Raw genomic sequence first — 22637 nt, 5'->3', positions numbered from 1 at the left:
ACACTACGGAATAGGCACAGAGACTTCAAATGGATTCCGCCATGCGGCCTCGGCTTGAAGTTCTGCATGTCCCATAGACTCAATGATATTCGCTGGCAAATTTCGCTGTCTGCCCAAAGAATTGACATGTTGACGGAATTCGCCGATGAATATTATTGAGTCTATGGGAGGAACTTCAAGTGGAGGCCGCACGGTGGAGACTGCTTGAAGTCTCCGTGCAGATTCTGTAGTGTGCACATACCCTTTCTTGATGATATCTGATGAACAGTCAAGATCTGAACACTCAGACCCAAAATGATTAAAACTTTAAGACGTCTGACATGTCTTAAGTTTTTCCAAATGCAAAAACTTTAACTGGTTAAAGGGGTTATCCAGAATTAGAAAAAGCAGCCAATTTCTAGCAAAAAATAGCACCATGTTGTCCTCAAGTTGCATGTAAAATTACAATGTAGCTCCATTCACTTCAATTTGGTTGATTGTTCCATTGAAGACCATAGCAGTTCTGTTTCTGGAAGAAAGCGACAAAGTTTGTCTAAGCCCAGATAGCCCCTGTGAAGATCCTGTCTGCTAGACAAAGTTATTGTATAAGCTAAAAAGCCAGTTTTTTTTCTTAGCATGGACAGGCAACTCCATCCAAAACAGAAAATTAAGTTTCAGCAGCAGCAACTACACTTAAGGTATGGAGATAGAGTACATAGCAGCTGCATGTGCCCAAAGGTATGCATTCATCAGTACTATTGAGCAAAACTGTCAAAATGTTTTGGTTCTGCAATGTTATCTAAACATTGATTCCCCGCGGCTGCAGAAGTTGGATGCTCCCCTAGGGAGCCATAGGCTGTTCCCATGTTTTACTGGCAGCCCCTTGGGCAGCACCCAACTTCTGCAACCACAGAGAATCAAACGCAGAGCGCTTATGTTCACATAACGTTGCAAAACCCGAACATTTTGACAGGTTTGATCAACATTAGTCATGAGTTTGGCATGCGATTGTAAATATCTGTACACATTTTGCAACAGGAATTTCATCCGCAAAACAGTGTAAACATTAACAATCCATGTAAATGGCTGCAGCTGCCATCAAATATGCCTGTACTAAACATCATACTCTTAACCCACAATAATACTTACCTGGGGGCTTAAGAGTTTGATGGTCCGAGGAAAAAGAGGAGGTAATTGGGGACAGAACTGCACATCATGGGTCTTTAACTACAACACAAAGTTCAAGCAGTGACACACTAGTGTATTTAGAAAAAAGTTGGAAGGGATTAAAAAGGGGTTTTCCCATTAATGGTCAAGAATGGAGAGAAGCATGACAGGCCCCAAGTGCCATGTTGGAAAGGAGCAGCAGTGAGTTTGCTGTGCCATTGGTGACATAAATTGCATAGTACAATCTGAGAGGGGCACGGACAAGGGAGCACTTCAGTGTTATTCGTCTCTTACTGCTGGCAGAACATTCTGCATTTGGATGTTGGGAAGTGGTGGTTAAAAGGGTTATTCTTATGAGACCTCTATAGAAAAACACATTTATATAATTTTATAGTTGTGATTACTTTAGGAATGGAAGAGATTAAGAGAGAAGTATCTGGGACACTTATTTTATGTGTTTAGAATCTTTAACCCAATGTTGCCTTTGTAATAATGAATTAGTGGTATGAGGCAAATGTACTGAAATGTGACGAAATAATTATAATGTGAACTTTAAAAGTACATAAATAAACAAGTATAAAAAGGTTGTCCAAGATTAGAAAAAAGTGGCCACAGCACCACAAATCTCCTACAGGATAGAGGTTGTCTTTTTTTTTTTTTTTTTTTAAACCTTGTTAATTTAAAGGTCACTCATCAACACTTCTGGCCTGTCTGTTTCAGCAAACACATGCAATGCCATAGAATAGCAATTCTGGAGCACCTATTTTTCATAGCTCTGTGCTGTGCCAGAGTCAAACGTGCTGTGCACCCCAGTCAAACGTTTCTAGTAAGGGCTTATTCCCACGTCCCATAAATTACGGGCTGTAAAGCTCTGTAATGGAACGTTTCCCAGAATGATGTAACAATATCATGCCGGGAGTGGGGAAACAGTTTGAATATCTAAGGTTCTGTCACTACAATGCTGCAGAGATTAATTTATCATCCCGGATGGGGAAATATTCCATTAGGGTGCGCTCACACGTACAGGATCTGCAGCAGATCTACAGCAGATTTGATGGCGCAGATTTAGATCTGCAGCAGATTTGATGGCCTAGAATTGATTTGCTTTGAATCTGCACCATCAAATCTGCTGCAGTTCCTGTACGTGTGAACGCACCCTTACAGGGCTTTACCGTTAGTAGGGCCCATACTTTTCAGGGTGTAGGAATAAGCCCCAAGAACAAAAAGAATGGCATGGCAAAGAGCTATAAAAATAGGTTATCCAGAATTGTTATTTCATGGGAAATGCATGTATTTAATCAAACAGACCAGTCAGGAGTGGTGACAGGTTGCCATTAGGATAGCACCAGTTGGTTGCACAACAAAAGAAAGATGTGTGCATGTAACCTAAATAGTCTCTAAAGTATCCTGATCTGCTCATACAGTATATGTAAAGATATGGACATATATTTACTTCTAAAACTAAAACACAATATTCAGATGACACTTAAGAGATGACACAAATAATGTGTCGGTTTTATTAATTCTAGAGAACAGTATTACAGTGAAATGCTGAAATGAAAATATCACAAATACTGGAAAGTAAAGAAAACTACCCTATGTAGATACATAGAAAACATTCACTCCTGACTGCAAGAAGTTTCATGCAAAGAACTGGAAAATAATGAATGTGGTGCTATGAAGCTTTACTGAGAGATCACCCTTGCACCAACACTTTCAAAGACAAGACTGTCAGGCAATGCTGTGACAGTGTATTATACCTTTTCAAATCTAGAAATGTAAAAAAACAATATAAAACATGCATTATGCTTCACAAACAGTATTCTGTATACCCCTTAAACTACTCTACACATCTAAACTGGCGTCTGTATTTTCCTGCTAGGAAAAAAAAAAGCTCTTGGTTTGGAGTGATAAGCTTTACTGTATACATGGGTGCCCCTAGACATCAGATGAAAGTTGGCTGGACCAGCTAGCTAACATGAATGGGGATGTCCTTACTTTCCTCCAAGAACAAATGTCAGGGGACAAAAAGGCATGTTGCATTTCAACAAATCTAACCTTATTCTAGTAAGAGAAGCCAGTGCTACTATTCTTTGCTAATTGAAAACCCCTTTATGTAGGTAAGCATGCTTGTGCATGTAGTGTAGAGAGCTATAGCTGTCGATTAAGCATTGGCCTGACAGTTATCTTAAGTAATGGACATCTTAAAGGATAAATATAATTTTTACAAACTTGTCATGTCATGTCATTTTGATTATTGGGGGTCCCTGTGTTGAGACAACCACGACTGCTAAAACAAAGCAGAAGGGTTCAAATGAGAGCTGAGCTGTGCCTCCTCGGTTCTGATATTTGGCTATCCTTGGGGAGCCAAGTGTGCAGTGCACAGATTCATAATGTCTAAACCACATGCTTGCTCTCAAAGGACTACCCCATCAAAAGCGAAGGGGCACAACACTTCGTTCAGCATTTTTCCCATTCATCTCAGAAATGAGTGGAGTTCTCAGCACCATGATCCCCAAGTATCAGGAATTCACCAAGACATGTCATTATGACACATCAAAAGTTAAAAATGATAGTCAACCTTTAAGATAACAAAAATAAAAATATCAAATTGCAACAAACAGCCATCTAAAATAGATAATTAAAAAGTACACATTTGTGAGAGGCTCTGTTCATGCTGGTTTCAAGGTTTTTATTTTTCACGCAAATCATGACTAATGAACAGCATGAACCCTTTTCTAAATGCAACAGAAACCTGATGAAAATGAAGTAATGGAAGTGTGAACAAAGCCTAAACCAAGGGGGTATTGTAACTGAAAGGTGAGCTGGCCTTAATGTGGAAAGCCAACCTTAATTTAGTGAACAGGTCAAAGTAGTGTATGACAATGTTTCCTAGCATTAAGGCCCTATTCCACGTAACGATTATAGTTCGTATTCGGCCGATATAGGCCGCTACGGACGATAATCGTCCGGTGGAATAGAGTGCAACGATCAGCCGACATCGTTCATGTCGGCTGATTGTTGCAGTCGCTTGTTTTTCAACATGTTGAAAAACAAGTGACTGATATAGCAGCGATCTGCTGCCGTCGCTCCGTTGAATAAGAGCATCGGCAGCAGACGCTGCTATATCCTATGCGCTGCCTGGACGATCAGCGATCCCCCGGGCAGCCCCCCCGCCCCCTCCCGCACTCACCCACTCGCGGCAGCGATCAGGGAACGAGGAGCAAACGAGCGCTGAGAGCGCTCGTTTGCTCCTCTAAACGACCTGTGGAATAGGGGCATTATCCTTATAGAACATACTATAAAAGAAGTAGCATGCACCCCCACTATATTTAACTAGATTTGCAACTTAACAATGAAATGCTTGAAAGGAGGAATTCTATGATGAAGTCTATAATGATATATAACTAGTATATGCCATCACTTTATAAGAGATGGCAAATAAATGTGGCTGATTGCAATGCTGGGTGGATGGTAGTACCATCAGGCAGGGAAAAAAGGGACCCAATGCTAAATGCACTACAGCCTCTTATTCGCAGGATCATTGGGGTTTCCAGAGGTCTGCCCCCACCAATCATAAAAGGATGGTATACTCTAGCATTATGCATTATTTGATATGAGAGATATGAATCCTCTTTAGGAAAAGGGAATCTGTAATCTGGCTATATTCCACAAGGGTAAGGAAAATCCTGCTAAATGCCTCCACACAGAAACACAGAAGACTGTATAAAGAATCTGCAGAGAGAGATAGAAAGAAAAAAAGAAAGAAAGAAAGAAAGAAAGAAAGAAAGAAAGAAAGAAAGAAAGAAAGAAAGAAAGACGCAGGTTCATCTTTAAAAAAAAAAATCTGTACAGAAAAATATGGTACAATAGGCAGTGATCAATGGTACATCACACATCTTACCAGTGACTATGTTGTCACCACAGTTGGTCAGCGGGTTGACAAAAAGAATAGACAAGCAAATGACAGTTGTACAGTAGATTTAAAGTAGGTAACGCTCCTGCCATGAGCGCAGGAAAGTAATGTATCACATGCATAGTAATGCACCAAGCCGAGCAGTATATAGGCAGTAAGTGCACCCTCATGCTTTCATGTCATATTCTTACACATAGTAATTAGCAGTCTGTGGAATAACACTGGCATCTTTAACTTTTACCAGTAAAGAGACCAATGTTAAACCAAAGCCACACATACAGCCCATTGTATAAGACATCATTCCTAGCCAACAGTGATCCGATGAACATGGATTTGTCATACACAACTGACTTTTACTGAACAAACCAGCAGAATAAAATTTTTTAATTCTTGTTGCATAGACAATAGATATAAAATCTGGTCTTCAGCCCAGGCCTAGTCTCACATATTTGTAGACTGCTGGCATTGTAGTGTACACAATATGTCACATTAGTTCATGCCAAGATGAAACAGGTTGTAATGAACACATCTAGGAGAAATAAGGGAAGTATTATTCAGTTCTAGCTTCTAACCTGCTGATATGCTCCCATTATAATCCACGCAAGGCTGGATCACTGTTATGAAAAGAAAGACATCTTTACGCATATAAGGATAATCCAAAGAAAAGAAACATCAAAACAGGACCAAGAAAAATGTAAGGTACAGGATAAAACATGCTGGAAGATGAAGACAGCAGCCCCCTTCCACATCATAGGATACATGCTGACAAAAGCAATGCTTACAATGCAACATTAGCACATTTCTTTCTTAATATTTGTTAACAAATGACAAAAATGAGAATGTCTTTCCCAGAGTAGTAAATTACAAGAAAATTAGTGTCACGGGAGGTGGTTTAGAAAGTAGGGAAAAAGGCAAACAAACCTCAGACACATATTCACATCAGCTGTGTGTTTCATGTTAGTGCAGTCTGCAGATTTCTCTGCATCAAAGTTAAAATAGTGTATTTAGTAGGCAAGCTCAAGGAAGAGGAGAGGGGGTGTATTACATATTAAGTCCTGGGTTACTGTGTAACAGACATAGCACTGCACAAACTGCATCAGAAGCTTCATGAGGTGCTAAACTGGAACGCCGTAATGGAAGCAGACAACCCATACCAAATAAAAATAGCTATTTTCTTATGCTTTGGGATATATAAAGCCTAAAAAAAAAAAGTTAATCTTGAGGCAAAAAAAGCACATCTACAGTAAGATTTGCCAAATCTGAATCTAATGACTCCATCATTGATTTATTTAGTCTGTAAAAGCAGTCTAGTAAAAGCAGTGCAATTTCTCAGTGTTCCGATTACCCAAAGATGTCTGGAAGGCCTCTGGACTGTCTCATTTGAGACCTCTCAAAGGATTTGGAACAAGTTTTACAAAACTAAACAAATCAACAGACATTTTATTAAATTTGGGTGTAGCAAATCTTAGTTTGGATACGTAATTAAATGGCTACCACTGAGACGCTGTCGTTTGTTTTGTTTTTTTAATGTGCACTTGGCTGTTTACTTATATACCCTAATTCACTTTACATTCTGCAAATTAAGAAATAGCATTAATGTGTGAAGAAATAATTATATAGCTGATGGATTTATGAAGACCAAAGCTTTTGAAATTCTAACCATTAGTTTTCTTTGCGATCCATAACAGTATAAAAAGTTATAGTTGTTTAAGTGACTGAAGATCAGAAATGGTAGAAATCCAAGGCAGCCAATGGTAACCATCTGTCTCCTTTAAGCTATGTGTACTTTTTTTTAAATCAGAACGGTGATTTAACACCAGCATCAGATCAGGCGAAATTAACTATTTATTCTACTGTTTGTATATGAGAGAGCACCAAAACAAGCAAGAAAAATTAAAAAAAACATAACAGAAAATAGAAATAAAAACCTAAATATATACTATTCCATTCACAGTTAATCACATGAATTATGTGGCTAAATAAAATATGGACCCTCATACTAAGCCTAGCAGTATGACTGGGTATTGTTACTTACCCTTATTTAAAGGGGTAGTGCGGTGTTCAACATTTATTCACTAAATGACACACATTAAAAAGGTATTTATCTTTGTAATGTGTGTTATTTAAAAGTATGGCCCCCTTCCCCGTGTCCCCCCCCGCCCCCCCCGGAAGTGTGATGCCGTATACAGACCGAATCACTGTCGACCTCGGCCACCATCTTGGGTCGAACACATCATCTTCAGGAGGCCGGCCGACCCGCTCTAGCCCTCTCTTATGCCGCCTCCCCTCCAACGCGTCATCAGCTGCTCAGCCGCGATTGGCTAAGCATAACTATAACTATGCTCAGCCAATCGCGGCTGTGCAGCTGATGACACGCTAGAGGGGGGCCGGCATGAGGGAGGTGCTGGAGCGGTCTGGCTGCTCTCCTGAAGATGACGTGTTCGACCCAAGATGGCGGCCGGGGTCGACAGTGATTCGGTGAGTAAACGGCATCACACTTCCAGGGTGGGGGGAACAAAGGGAAGGGGGACATTCACTTAAATAACACACATTACAAAGTTGTATAACTTTGTAATGTGTGTTATTTAATGAATAAATGTTGAACACCACACTACCCCTTTAATGGGTAATCTTAAGCAAAGGACTATGTTGACTAGAAGGCACCCTCACTAATACATCAGTATCCTGCCGAGGAGCTCCCATACATACGTTGTGAATATTTTACTTATACACTGGCTACATAACTTAGTACGACTTGATGCAGAGTGATAGTGAGTTTCAAATTTTTCCAGTTTAAATTTTTTCTGATAAAAATGTAATTGTAATAAATTTTAGGTTATTCTAATGTTCTTAAATACTTGAGTAAACAAGAAAAGAAATTTACTGTATGCAAGACCTTTGTTATGTACCACTGTCACTTTAAGTTCACTCATCTCAAATACCAACCCACGTCAAAGATTTTTAGAGTACATTCGGGTTGTCCAAACAGAATCTCTCGTCATTTGATAATTATCGGTGGCTGAAGAAGTTGGATGCAGCCCTAAGGCTGTCTGAAAAACATAGGCTGTATCCATATTTTCCAGGATATCCTAAAGATGCATCCAACTTCTTCAGCCACCGGTAATCAAATGCAGAAAGTTCGGGTTTGTCCGGGCCCAAAAGTACTTGAAGTTCACATCTCTCTAGTGCTGGGTGCTCAGACCCCTACAGATCACTTGACAGGAACAGAAGTGTGTGTATGAGAGCTTGTCTCTCCCATTTGCTGCTTTAATCATCTTGTTGCATAAGACGGGCTTCAGACTTACAATGGACAGAAAGACAGGAAAAGCAGGAAGTGATGGAAAAAGACCTTAGCCAAGTGCTTCTCCTGATTCTATGTAGAGATCGGTGGGGGTCTTAAGACCAAGACCCCAGTGATCAAAACTTTCGACATATCATTATGGGAATTTGACCATTTTGGGAAAGGCCTGTATAACTGAGAACATACCCAAAGTATGCTTAATAAAAAGAAATGATTAAAGTTGAAGTAGGTGCAACTTACAGTATAGAAACATATGCTATATATGTCCTGAAAAAGACTGTTAATATACTGCCAGATACAGTTGGCACTTTTTTCTCATCATAAGTCCCATAGGATCCTACATCAAGAATAAGATAAAAGCCTCCATAAAAACATCATTCAGCCTTTCCAGGCTTAAAGGGGTACTCCAGCGGGGGGCATTTTTTCCCTGGGACCGGGGAGGGGGTGGCTGAGGGAAACGACATCCACTCACCTCCCCGGTTCCAGCGGCGGGTCCCGCATTGCGGCGCTCCGGTCCCCGGGCGCTTCCTGGTGTCTGACGTGGGCCAGATCTGAGCGGGATCTGAGCGGACTTGAAACGGATCCCGCCTCCGTCACTGACTGGCTGAGCGGACCGGAGACGTCACGTCACGGGCAAACACCAGGAAGCGGCTGGACCGCCGCTGGAACCGGGGAGGTGAGTGGACGTCGTTTTCCTCAGCCACCTCCTCCCCGATCCCAGGAAAAAATGCCTTCCCGCTGGAGTACCCCTTTAAAAGAGAAAGTACTATTTTTTAATATTACAAGTCTAAAATAGCATTTAGATGTGGACGGACTGATAATCTAACATTTCACTGTATATTTCATACTGTGGAATATGTAATAGTCTAACATCTGACATGACTAATAGATGAGAGATAAAAAGAATTTAAAAGCTCATCTAGTTAGAACGTGTCTGGCTGTTCTGACAATAAAACACTATCTTGTATGCGGGCTACACAACTATACTTAACATTTAGTTAAATAATTGCACACAATGCCAACTCCATTACTGCTGTCAGTGTGTATGAGCAATGGATAATGCCAAGGTACCTAGACCTGGTTATTCACAACCAGATCTGACCATTGCTTTTTGAAAGAACGTATAATCCAAAAAAACATAATATGGTTTCAGTCTGTAGAATATAAAATGCTTTAAGACAGCAGAAATAATGCAAGTATTGTTAGTACACTATAATCTACCTACCAAAAATCCACCAAGGTATAAAATAATAGAGCTATTCTGCACAAACCTCTAACAGAAGGAGAAAATGAAAACAAAGTTTTCTAAGATTTCTACCATTTATCATGGCCATGTATACAACTCTTCATAGAGTTTAGTAGGCACTGCAAACAGAGAAGTATATTCAACATCAAATATAAACAAGAAAGTTGGTCATTTATGGCTTATTGTACACTAAGGCTTGATTACCATCTTCTACACTGGTTCTCTACAATAACCCTAATAATGCATGGTGTGGAATGTCATATTCTAAAAAAGGCTGTATCATGAATTATTTAGTGCAATTTTAGCTCAACACCTAATGTTTTTCCATAGAGTCCATTTCAAATACCTCTAGTCTACATCAATGAATAAAAATCCATATCAATGAAAATGCACATCCATACAGGATAAAATCTACAAAATGTATTAAATTATTATTACTCAGTTATACACTTCCAAACACTTTGAAAAAGATTCCTACAAACATTTAAACATAAAGTGCAAACTAGGCCTAAAAAGCTCCACAACAGTATAAAGCAACTGTATCACATGCATGGCTTTACTAAACTACAGACTGCTAACCATCTAGCAACTGAAAACATGGGCACCATCTTCATCACTAAAACTAAGGACAGTGTCCTCATCATTTACCTCCTCAGCATACTCTTCCAGTTGAAGGCTACCAAATGAGTAGTTATTTCTAGGCATTGGTGATGAATTCAACACTATTGGGTTTCCATAAACGAGTGGGTGACTAAAAGAGTCGCCTATATCTGAATCCGTATCGCTTGAGTCACTACCACTACTAGTGGATCCATCATTTATTGGTACACCTCCCAAGTGTTCTTCAACTTTCACAGAAGATCGTAAAATTGGACTGTATTTAGACTGCCTACTCTCGAAAACTCCATTTGACACCATCTTAGCTTCAAGGGCAGCCATTTTGGAAAGATGAGCTAACCTCTGCTCTTCAGCTCTATGTTCTGCTATAGGAGTTGAGGCCATCTGACTCAAGATAAAAGGATCAGTATCAGAATGGTTGCGGTAACCACTCTTTAGTTTCTGAATATGTGGCCTTTCTAAAGGTGTGTCATACTGTGCATATTCATACTCACAGCTATTACCATTATCTGCAATTCTAGCCCCATTATTATTGTATACATTTTCGGAAACTAATTTTGGAGACCCACTCCTGTTAAAACTCATATTTGGACTTGATCCCTTGCTTCTAGGTGACAACGGACTAGCAAAAGGACTACGGCTACTAGGGCCACTAAACATTTCATCTATCAAAGAGCTATGTCTGGGCATTTTAGGGCTGTTGCCAGTATAAAAAGACAAACCAGCCGAGTCATCATCAATGTATTCTTCAATAATATTAGAAGATGACCGAACAGATGACATTTGGTGCTTTAATTTGGAATGTTTAGGATAATCATCTGTTCTATAGATTCCATTACAATGAAAACCACCCTCATCCTTGTCATTTGTTTGGGATTGCGAGCGTATTAAAAGAGCTCTGTGAATATCATATTCGCTATCTACATCACTGGAGTCAATGTAAGGAATTGAGTTACTGCTGCCATGAGCAGCCCGGGATGCTGGACCTGTGCTTGGCTGGTGTGCGTTCTTCATATTCAGCTGTATATGGTCTTTGGCTGTTTCTTCCCCATCAATTATCAAATGTGCTCCTTCCTTTGTTCTCTTCTCCAAAGGTGCTTTCTTGGGAGATGGACTTTTATGTTGTACTAGCACCTCAGTAACCAACTTCTCTTCTTTGCATGACGTGAAGGTTTGTATCTCATCAGGTTGAGAACTCTGCAGAATTATCTTAGGACTCTGCTGTAGGAAAAAAAATAAAGCAACATTTTTTATGCTTGTAATGAAAGTGTGTTCTATACATTCCAAGAACTCCAGACTGTTATGTGTATTCCACTCATTAAACATTGGCTCATGCAAACATCATGAACTCTGGTCAGGAAGCCTGGTTTATTGAGGGACTCTGGTCAGGAAATACTAGGCAGGGTTTATTGGGGCTGGTGGTAGCAGGTTATCTCCAAGTGTGACTTATGACATGGAGTTCTATCTACTTCTATCCACTGCATGTAGCCCAGTACCGCGGCTATTAGCGAGCACAGTCCGATCGCCGTGCCCGCTAATAAAGTAATCAGATGCAGCTGTCAAAGTTGACATCTGCAGCTGATTACTTTTGCAGCCCGATCCCTGGTGGTCTAGTGGCGGAGATTGTCTCCCCCCCGACTCGGCACTTGGATGCTTCCGGCTGCAGCAGCCGAAAGCAATCGAGTGCCTATCTCATCGATCTATGCTGTATTACAATATACAGCATAGATCAATGAGAGATCAGTGTGCTTATACTAGAAGTCCCCCAGGGGGGCTTCTAGTATAAGTGTAAAAGTAAAAAAAAAAAGTGTTAATATTAGTAAAAAAAAAAAAAAAACCTCCACTAATAAAAGTTTGAATCACCCCGCTTTTCCCATGTTATAAATAAAAATAAATAAATAAACATGTTTGGTATCGCCGCGTGCGTAATTGCCCGAACTATTTATCACATTCCTGATCTCGCACGGTAAACGGCTTAAGCGCAAAAAAATTTGCACATTTTTTGGTTGCATCAAATCCAGAAAAATTATAATAAAAAGCGATCAAAAAGTTGCATATGTGCCATCAAGGTACCGATAGAAAGAACACATCATGGTGCAAAAAATGACACCTCACACAGCCCCATATACCAAAGGATAAAAGCGTTATAAGCATTGGAATGGAGCGATTGTAAGGAACATATATTTGTTAACAATGGTTTGAATTTTTTACAAGCCATCTCATAATATAAAAGTTATGCATGTTACATATCGTTTTAATCGTAACGACTTGATACGAACGCAATAGCAAAGAAAAAATGATCACTCATTTCCATGGAACAATAAACGTTACTTATGATTGTATTTGCGAACTTTTTCAGGTCTTTCGCAATAGTGGTAGTTTGAGATAGTTAATAGTTAACGATTATGCGAACGATAATCGTCCGGTGGAATAGGGCCCTAAACCACAGCATACCCCAACCAAAGTACAATGGTTAAATCAAGGGACATATGCAATGAGGTGTCCCTGGTCCTTCCCCATTATCACATAATCACCCAATCAGCAACAACTAATTACCCTAATGAACTGAGTTTTGACTATAAAATATGGCTGCAACAGAAAAAAACTGTCACAGTGCAGGGGGTCAGTCTGACTGAGCTGCAATCCATGATTCCTCCTAAAACTTGGAAAGGCAGCAAACTATTTTAAGTTTCTGCTTATTGCTCCCCTTTAATTTTATGACTGTTCTTGTATGTATATCATCTTATTTTATCTTTATTTTTGTAAGTATTGTACCTTATGTCTTTTAAAGCTTAAAGGGCAACTCCGGCATTTTCTTTCCCCTTCACTAGCACACATTACAAAGTTATATAACTTTGTAATGTGTGTTAGTCACCTGCCTGGAGCTGTTCCGCCTCTTTTCTTCAGAATCCCCCCCCGGAAGTAAAAAAAAAACAAAAAAAAAACACTTATAAATTTACTATCGACCCCGTCCTCTTCTCCCGCCGCCAAGCTTCCAGCTTGCTCAGCTCTGATTGGCTATGTGATGTGATCCAGCCAATGAAAAGGCTGCCGGTGTAAACGCACATCGGCAGCCTTTCAGTCTCATTCATGCCGTGGGACCCCGGAAGTGAGGAAGAAGATGAAGACGCAGATAGGTTGACGGGGATCGCTGCCGGCAGGTTTTTTGAATGGCGATCAACTTAGGAGGTATATTGAGTATGGAATCTGTGTCTGTTATTGTCTATTTATTTTTTTTTTTTTGCTGATGCCGCAGTTGTCCTTTAAAACGTTAACAAGTTTGGTCCTTGTATGCTGTAAGAATCCGTAGCCTTTGGTTAGAATGTTTAACCCTGTGAGTTCTGGTGAGCAGTGTTTTGGGGCGACTGTGTGCTTTCACTTTTTATTATTTTAAAGGTGGTGGCAGTGTGTGTTTGGAGGTGCATGGACTGTGTTGGGGTGTGATTTATGCTTAATATGCCACCTGAGAATACAGTGAGTGCAAGATTGAGTGGAAATAGATTAAGCCCTTGCAATGGAATCCATGTCACATATTGTGTGTATGTGACAATGCTTTTAATGTTTGTAAATTATAAATGAAAGGGATAATAAGAAAAAGTCAGTCATCTGTAGTAAATAAGTTCTATACATAACCATCTCCATTCCAGTCACTGGACAGCCATCGATTATGTGAGATATAATACTCTTATTCAGGATATAATATTACTGTGTTTAAAGTAGAAGTCCAGCGGGGGAAGAGGGTCGGGGGGAACATAATAAATAACGTATGTTTATTAATTGTTGTGGTGCAAGCGCAGCACTGCATCCCACTCCTGGACCCCCGCTGACAGTCTTTATATCTCTCCTCCTGATACGTCACAACCCGGCTGATGGATGCCTGTTCAGTCAATCAGTGACTGGGACAGGACCCGCTTCAGTCACTGATTGGCTTAGCAGGCTAAATCCCACCCTTTCATGACTTTTCAGCCAAGTATTGACGTATACTGAAGCCGAGTGAAAATGACATGTGACGGGGTACAGGAGCCTGGCAATGCGGGAAACTGTTGGCACGAGATCTGGTAAGCATACTTTCTTTATCATCTTCCCGCCAACCCTGCCTGAAATTATTTCTTTGCTTTGGCTGTCCTGGCATTAAGGTAATTATATTTTGCAACAGCTGGAGGATCAAAGATTCAATATCCTTGCTTTAAAAAACATTAAAAAGGTTGCATAATTTTACAAGAAAGTACGTTAGAATGCATATAACTCTTCATTTTGCAATGAGTAGTTTTATTAACACGGTAACAATAACAGACAACCCCTTTAAAAATATTTGTTTTTCCTAAATAATAAAGGGAATCTTATGTGGTAGGCTGTATTGTTCATCATAATAGGGAATATACAGGGAATATACTGTAGTTCACACCATTACCTGCAGCACAAACCCCTTTCTTTCCCACCTGAATTTCTGCCACACTATGTGCACATGACCAATAAAGTCAATTTGTCCAATGTGTCCATCAATCACATGATTGCCTTCTCCGTTAACGCTTAGATGGCCTGGGAAACATGGGACTTCCTGTGTTAAGACTCTTTGCCGAAGAGGAAAAAAAAAAAGGGTCTAAACACAATAAGTGCTGTGTTTTCCTGGTCATTTGAGCACTCATGATAACTTAAAAAAATAATGAATGTAAACTTTCTTTATATCCCACCTACTGTTGATTTAGATTTTGAAAGTTATAACGACAGGTACAGTTTAACAAACAAACTGGAATGAGAAGCCATGAACTGGATTACTAACTTGTTTTGGCACCTCTAAAATCTGATCAGATGAGGGGGTAGATAAACTTCTTATGGAACAAAGTTTGCTGTGCTTCCTACAGGAAAAATACACAAAAACGTTAACAAATGACAATTGTACTGCACTTAATAACTCTTCAACTGTCCAAGGGCAACATAAAAAGGAGGACATTTATCAAGACATGCCTATAAAGATAGGTAAACATACACATAGGTAAAGTGCTGTGCGCGCTATACAAATTAAAGCATTATTATAATTATTATTATTACCCATACGCCTGTCTTAGGCTACATTCACACGCAGCAAAAGTGGCGGCATTCCGCGACAGAGAATGCGGCTCCTCTCTCCGCACTGAAGAACGAACATGTTCATTCTTTAGCACTGATAGAGAAGGCGTGCAAGCCTCCCATAGACATTATGACAGGGATGATAGCGGCATTACGCCACTTTTGCTACGTGTGAACGTAGCCTTACATAAAAAGCCATGCCCCCATGCCAGAGGAGAAAGCCTGTCAGGATCTGTGTCTGCCACACAATCAAGCAGTGCAGAAATTTTGCCATGATTTACACCTCATAGTGATATATCAGGCATGGGTGGAGGCCTCCTCCCCACCTTGCCGCGTCCCCCTGCAAACCCATCAGGTAAGCAGGGTGTACGTTGGGGAAAAGAAACAGATTTAGGTTTGCACAAAAATCTGCACCTTTTCCCTGGTATATGCCCGGCACAGTAATGATAAATTCCCAGCTAAATGATTACATATAAAACAGTAAAAGAGCTACAATAGTACACTGAAAGGTAACTATTCAATTCAACAGTGATATGCAGTCTGTTCCGGATTATCAGTTTCTGCTGCACTGTATTATCCCTAGTTATTCAGTACCATCCATACAGTATTTTAAACCTCTTAAAGGGAATGTCATTGTTTGTCTGTGATAATGAGGGGGCTCCTAGAAAGTGATTTGTACAGCAACACAGTAAAGTGTTACATCAGTGGATAGAAAAGACAGTACATAATCACAGCTCAGCATCCCCCTCCTTGTAAAATGACCTCTGGAAAGGTCACAGAGCATGCCCAGACATCTTTACCTTTTATGTCAATGGGACACCTCCTGTCTATTGTTACCTACATCCATGGGGACTTACTATAAAGCTTATCACTAAATGCTGTTAAAAACAGCTCAGGCAAAACAGTTACCTTATACTAAAAAGGTAAAAAGGAGAATTCCTTACCTCTCAAACTGTACTTTTTTGTGTCCTCCTTCCTTCACATAATCCAAAACTTGCTTTTGTGTTCGGCCACTAATAAATAAATAAAAAAAATAAGATATACAGTGGTAACTTGGTTTAAAAGCGTTTTGGTTTAAGAGCTCAGTGTTTCAAAATTATGACTTGGCTTAGGAGCATTGCTTTGGTTTAAGAGCTCCCTGTACTGGGTGGGAGGTGGAGTGGGGGAGGGGCATGGTCTGCATAGCGGGGTCTACAGCACTGTACTCTGACCCAGGAAGTCTCTCTCACCTTCCAAATCATAGCAGATCCACTTCTGGCTGGGGCTTACGTCAGGGGACAGGACTGTGGAGGTAATCTCTTCATAGCTGTAACCCCTCTCTCCCCGGACAGAGACTGCTGCTATACTGTGCCCACATCTGTCCTGCTCATTCCTCCATGCTCCCTGCAGTCTCTGTCAGCCTTTGTGTTTCCTATCCTCCCCATTACTGTTTCTGAATGTTTCATTTGTTTTACATGTTATTCAGAATAATAAATCATTATTTTTGGGATGTGAAACCAATTGTCTGCATTTCTATGATTTCTTATGGGAAAATTTGCTTTGGTTTAAGAGTGGATTTGGATTACAAGCACAGTCCCAGAACGAATTATGCTCGTAATCCAAGGCACCACTGTATATCTATAATTTAATGTATATTATGCAACTCATGGGATAATATAAAGACACCACTGGGGCAATGTTACGGATGCAGTTCGGGACAGTATTGGCCACCCAAATATGAGAGGCAATGGACCTTCTTGATTTAAAAGACGGTACCACTATGCATGACTTCTCACCTGGCTGCTCAGCTGGTTTCATCATGGCTCTGTGAAGCAGAGGTTATTCTTTGAGCCCCCTATGCTGACTTCTGCGGACCCTATCTTCTGACAGAATCTGCAGTCAGTCAGAGTGCTCTTGCTTCTGCTTGCCCCCCTCCTCATATGCCCATAGAGTATGCAGGAACCCTCTACAGTGCTGAATGTTCCTGTGTATGGGAAGGACGTGCGGCGGGTGGGAAAGATAACCGACAGCCAAACAATCGTTCAATAAAAGGTTATTGAAGGTGTATGGCCAGCTTTACCCCTCTACACAACAACCTGACAAACAATGAACACTTCTCAATTCTTAGGATGGTAATCTAAGGAGTTTATTTGAAGCTTTTATACCCTCTCTTCAGACTGGGCAGGCTGCTATCCTGGTTGTCATATGACCAATTCTGTTCATTCATAAACCTAAAATCCTCTTCCAATCCCTATACTAATCAAAGCAATGCTACTGAAACATCTGTCTGGGTCTCCATCTTGCTGTGTATCTTTTCTATGTGATTACTATCATTTACCAATCTAGGATATTCTGCTTTGCCAGATGACTTGGATGCAGTTGGACTACGAACAAATTAAGTACAATCTCACATGCTTTAAGAATAACCTGTTGGAAATAAGTATAAGTTGTGTTTCTGTCGGTACCAGTGTCCACTTTCAGCACATACATATGCCTCATCAGTGTATCTGAGAAAGGGACCCTTTTGCATGTATGGTGGGGATGCCAGTTTATCAATAATCCATAATCCAGTGGATAGGGAATCAGTGTTTTAAGACAAAAAATTTGCAATGTCCCCTGAAGACCATTCATACATGTAAAATATATCTTTGTGTAGCCTTGTCTTTTATTATCTAACAGCCTTTACTCAGGTCAGCTGGCCTGTTTTTGTTAAAAGGGTTGTCCAGGATTGTTCAATAAACTAGCATTGCATTGACTTCTGTGAGTGTTATATGTTCTATATAAACTTTCATTTTTTTATAAAAAGCACTTATTGTGTTCTCAGTCACATGACCACACATGCCTGTGTTTTCTTTACTTCCTGTGATGTCACGCTCCCTGTCTGTTTCCTATAGGAGGAGCTAACATCTGAGCCCATTAGAAGCTGCAGCAGTAACAGCAGCATGACATGGAGACGACCAGAAGCTGATAGCTATGTTGTGGGGGGCACAGAGGTTAGCCAGGTTTTTTTTATCCAGTGTTGAGTCCTGAGATCAAATGCCACCAAGGATAACAGCTGCATGTACTCTATGTCCCCCAATGTTTGCATGGATTTTATCCCACACTACAAAACATTGTGAGGGATAGGGATCAATATGAGTTACTACAATCTCTGTACAGAATTTCCCCATGCTAAAAATATATCAAACACCCAGCATCTGGCTTTTTTAGCACCCCATCCATCCCTGCTGTTTCCTATTCTCTGTAACGCACTTTCACTCCTGGGATGGAAGATTAGACTTTTTGTAAATGGTCCAAGGCAGGCAACTCTCCTTCAGGCTTGCTCATGGCTGTCCCTCTGACCTTTCAGACCCCTGTCCTCTGGTGTTCCTCATCATTTATCTTCTCTTACATCTCCTCCTTTTTTCGTTCGCTTCCTAATTTCCTTTTGACTCGCTGTGTGGGCTCAGGCCTGATAGGCCATTTGCTCTCTCTTCTATATGCCAGGTTGGGCTCTCCACCACCAAGGCATCCTAACTCCCCATTCCTCGCCGCTTGCGAAGCGGACTAGAGTCTCTCCTTGTCTGCATCTCAGACTTTGAGGGTGCTCACCCTTATCCACATTTGTTCCATCTCTGCTTGTGTGAAGTGGGGTGTAAAGTATTAACCCGATGGTATTGTCTTCCCACTCGAGTTCACAGGATCTTTCCTGATGTATCACCACTATGTTGAAGGAACTGCAGTGAGGAGGGCACTCTCCTACACATCTTCTGGAGTTACCCTGAGCTAATACCTTTCTGGAGGCAAGTATGGCGATTAGCCTCCACTTTCACACACGAACAGGTACCCTTTACCCCTATTTTCTTCCACCTGAACATCTCGAAAATGCCACTTAAGCCATAGCGCCACTCTGTACTGCATTAATGCTGCAAGGGCATGTATTCCTGCCTTATGGCACGGCCCTGACCATCCTTTCATTTCCCTTTGGTTGCTCAAGGTTGAAGATGTGAAGCACATGGAAGACCTGACGGCTCACTTATACAACTGCTTAACCCCCTTCTTCCACATTGGTATTACTGGGACCAGTTTACTGATACTATGGAATTCCAGACTCTAATAGCCCAGTGAAAATTCACTCAGTCCCTTTTGTTACTTCTTTTTCCTCCCCTTAGCTACTCACTATTCTCTCCTTGCTGGTTATACCACTGGTTTGGAGCCTGGCCCTTTAAGACATAGACATGTTTGTTTTCAAGTACACTGTTGCAACACAAAATGTAGATGTTAACTTTCTTGCTCATCATAGGTTACATTGACAATTGCATTTCCTGTTTGCACCTGGCTCTTTTGTTACTCTTGTCAAAATTCAGCAAAATTCTAACTTTAAAAACAAGAACAAAACAAAAATCTCCAGCAACTAAATATTATTGCATCAACATGAAATACAGTCTCTAAGAAATAACCCTGTTACCCTGCTGAATACACAACAGAATACATTCAGGCTGCACCCCAATATGTGACCCCAATAAATCTTACATGAAGCAGATTGTATAGACTCTTGAACAGATTTTAGGGGACATGTACACTGATGGCCTATCCTTTATCAGTACATTGAAGGGTCTGTTGAGCACCATACCAGTGTGACTGTATCACAAGTACAGGAGCTGTGGCCATTTAAAAAATGAGTCGTAGTGGCGCTCCAGTGCTACAACCCCATGATTCAGCAATTAAACATTGATGGTTTATCCTAAGAGCAGGCCATTAAAGCTTATGCACTGCAAAACCCCTTTAAATAAATCTTAAACATTGCTCTTGCAGTAAATATGTGTAACTGCTGTAACAATGGCATTCCTTAAGCTAATATGATTTATTTGGAAGGTCTCTGGAGACAAAGTTTGTGCCATTCTGTCACAATGAATCAGACTCCTTTCAAGTACTTGCAAGTAGTACAATTTGCCTGGGGGAGAGGATATAAAATAGAGCCTTGTTCTCTGTCTTCAGAACAACGTATCAGGTTTATGTAGCGATTTTACAAGTACTAGCTGGAGGCGTGTGACAGTACTGATTAAACACTGACCCTCTGCTACTTCAACAGGACACTGCTCTTGTCTGTAAATGATGATTCAACCAAGCGGGACAACCAAGCCATATATTAGACAATCTATAGCCATGCTGACACAATGTATCATGTTGCTGAAAAGGACCTATGATGTAGTGTGATTCATCTAGCGATTCATCCATGTTATGTATTGGTGGCATTAGTTTTAGCGCCCGATATGATAATTAGGGACTAGACTTATCTAGTAAGTCACTAATGCTCAGTTCTAAACCAGAAGCACGCACAGGTTTATCCCTTGAGCAGAGGCGACTGCCCCCATGACAGTCAAACTGAAAATAAATCCATAGGCTGTCAAGGGGGAGGTGACTACTACATAGTTATCAATAGGGCATTGACTGGAGCATTCTCCAGCATTGGTGGCTGTCCAGTTGTCTGATGAATCAGTGGAATGGCAACTAGAAGTGGGTGCTAATAAAACTCAAAAAAGAAGCCCAATGCCACTAAGCTCCAAATAGTGTGGTTATACTTTATAGGGATATGTATGCATTAAGAGCAGTTCTCAGTTATATCATTATATAGTAATATAAAGATTCTATAGAAAAATGACACCCATCCATTTAATCTAACACATCATCTTTTCTGAGGAAAACATCTTGAGGTTTATGAGCCACTTGCAGGTAACAGGTAACTAGCTGGGAGCTGTGTTTCCACATTACACCAAACACTGTTCACTTGCTCATTACTCCCTGGAGCTCTTCTTTATTGTACTGACAATAAGACAGCAAACAATGAGGAACATTACAGATTAAAAGTAAATACACCATGGCACACACTATCCAGGCCAACCCTGGCTTTCTCCTCTTTCTACCAGGACAGTATTGGAAGAAGGTAAAAAATGGGCAAAACTCAGTGTTGAGTTGGTTATGACCTGCTGCATTCCCACTTGATCTATTATATTCACTCTTAAATGCTATCTTGTAAGTACTACATGTACTTTTTTATAAGCCACAAGAAGAAACGGTGTTACCGCTCGCTTATTCTTATTTGATCCATAGTAGATAAGGAGTTAAAAGAACTGGAGAAAATGAGTCTGTTGCAAGTGGTTGGTGTTTTTTTTTGTTTTTTTTTAACAGACCATTGCGAGTTACCTATCGCAAATGGCTCAAAAACATCTCAAAACGTTTGACCCGTGTAAAGAAGCTGTGTGAGAATAACCACCATATTTTGAGCATAGTGTGATTGTAAGTTCTCTTCTCAAAGTTTGCCTTCAGGGTGCTTTTCTTGGCACACCCTTTTTTCTTCTGCTTCTTTGCTCCAGTGGGTTTATAAGAGAAAAGTGCTTTGTGTGAAAACATTTTTTTTGTAATATTGATCCTGTCATCATACAGTACTTAATCTAGCATATTTTCATTTATATAAGATCACTTTTTTATTTTGCTTTTTGTATTTTCTTGCTGTGGATAACATGCTGTTGATGGATTTGTCTTGTGTTTGTCACATAAATGAATAATTGTTTCTATGGTAAGGCGGTGGCCATGGATGGCTCTGTAACACCCCAATAATGTGTGCAGTGAAAAGAAGCATTAAGCATTCTTATGTTAATCAGACTAATTGGATGTTCATATGTCTAGGCTGGTGTACACACCATTGTTATAATTTGTTTTAATGTGAACACAGATCTGCCCAAAATGTTCAAAGTAGGTATTGTTTATAGTGGTTAGAGATAAGTTGGCCATGCATAAAAATAATTGTAATAGTCAGAGACTAACGTAATTGCACAAATGCAATGGTTTCTAATGAGTGTAACCGTAATGGTCAAACATCCATCAAATGCAGGGGGAAGGGTGAGCAGTGTGAATGACTACAGCCATAATGTTCAGGTTTAGCAAACAGTAAAACGGGACCAACAAAAAGGTGCATGTAAAGTAAGTAACAAAATCATCACTGACTCTAGATACGGCCTTGATCAACAACCTATGGCAACATTTAGGTCTTTTAAATACAATACAAAGCCAAATTAAAATGCAAAGTCCTTACCTGAATCTAAAAGAAGAACCTCGACTGAAAAGAACTGGCTTTGGCTTTGGTTTGGGTTCCTCAAAGAGCCTGAAAAAGGCATGGTACTCAACACATATTTTCCAGAATGATTTACAGAAATCCCGACTCGCCATCATGAATTCCAAAGTATCCTGGTAAGAACTCTAAACACAAAAATGAGAGTAATGATCAATTGAGAAAATAAGATGACATGACATTAAAGGGGTATGCAACTGGGATACTTGTGGCACACCATAGGATATGGGACCCACACCAATCTTTAGATTCTCTG

General features: G+C 40.3%; 1 protein-coding gene across 5 annotated transcripts in view; it reads right to left on the bottom strand.

The window, feature by feature from the left end:
• FARP1 (FERM, ARH/RhoGEF and pleckstrin domain protein 1) overlaps positions 1-22637 on the bottom strand; it is a 145914-nt gene that overhangs the window by 19701 nt on the left and 103576 nt on the right. For 2 of the 5 annotated variants that reach the window (XM_069970692.1, XM_069970693.1), the window contains exons 10-14: positions 22346-22509; positions 16239-16307; positions 15008-15083; positions 11214-11448; positions 5635-5676 (exon numbers count right to left, since the gene is read on the bottom strand). In XM_069970692.1, the coding sequence (XP_069826793.1) occupies positions 5635-5676; positions 11214-11448; positions 15008-15083; positions 16239-16307; positions 22346-22509 (586 nt within the window). The remainder of the gene's footprint in view (positions 1-5634; positions 5677-11213; positions 11449-15007; positions 15084-16238; positions 16308-22345; positions 22510-22637) is intronic. The other 3 variants (XM_069970694.1, XM_069970695.1, XM_069970696.1) reach the window with 3 other exon arrangements.

Source organism: Dendropsophus ebraccatus, chromosome 5, assembly GCF_027789765.1.
Source record: "Dendropsophus ebraccatus isolate aDenEbr1 chromosome 5, aDenEbr1.pat, whole genome shotgun sequence".
Taxonomy (NCBI): Eukaryota; Metazoa; Chordata; class Amphibia; order Anura; family Hylidae; genus Dendropsophus; species Dendropsophus ebraccatus.
This window is presented reverse-complemented; position numbering and strand designations above follow the sequence as displayed.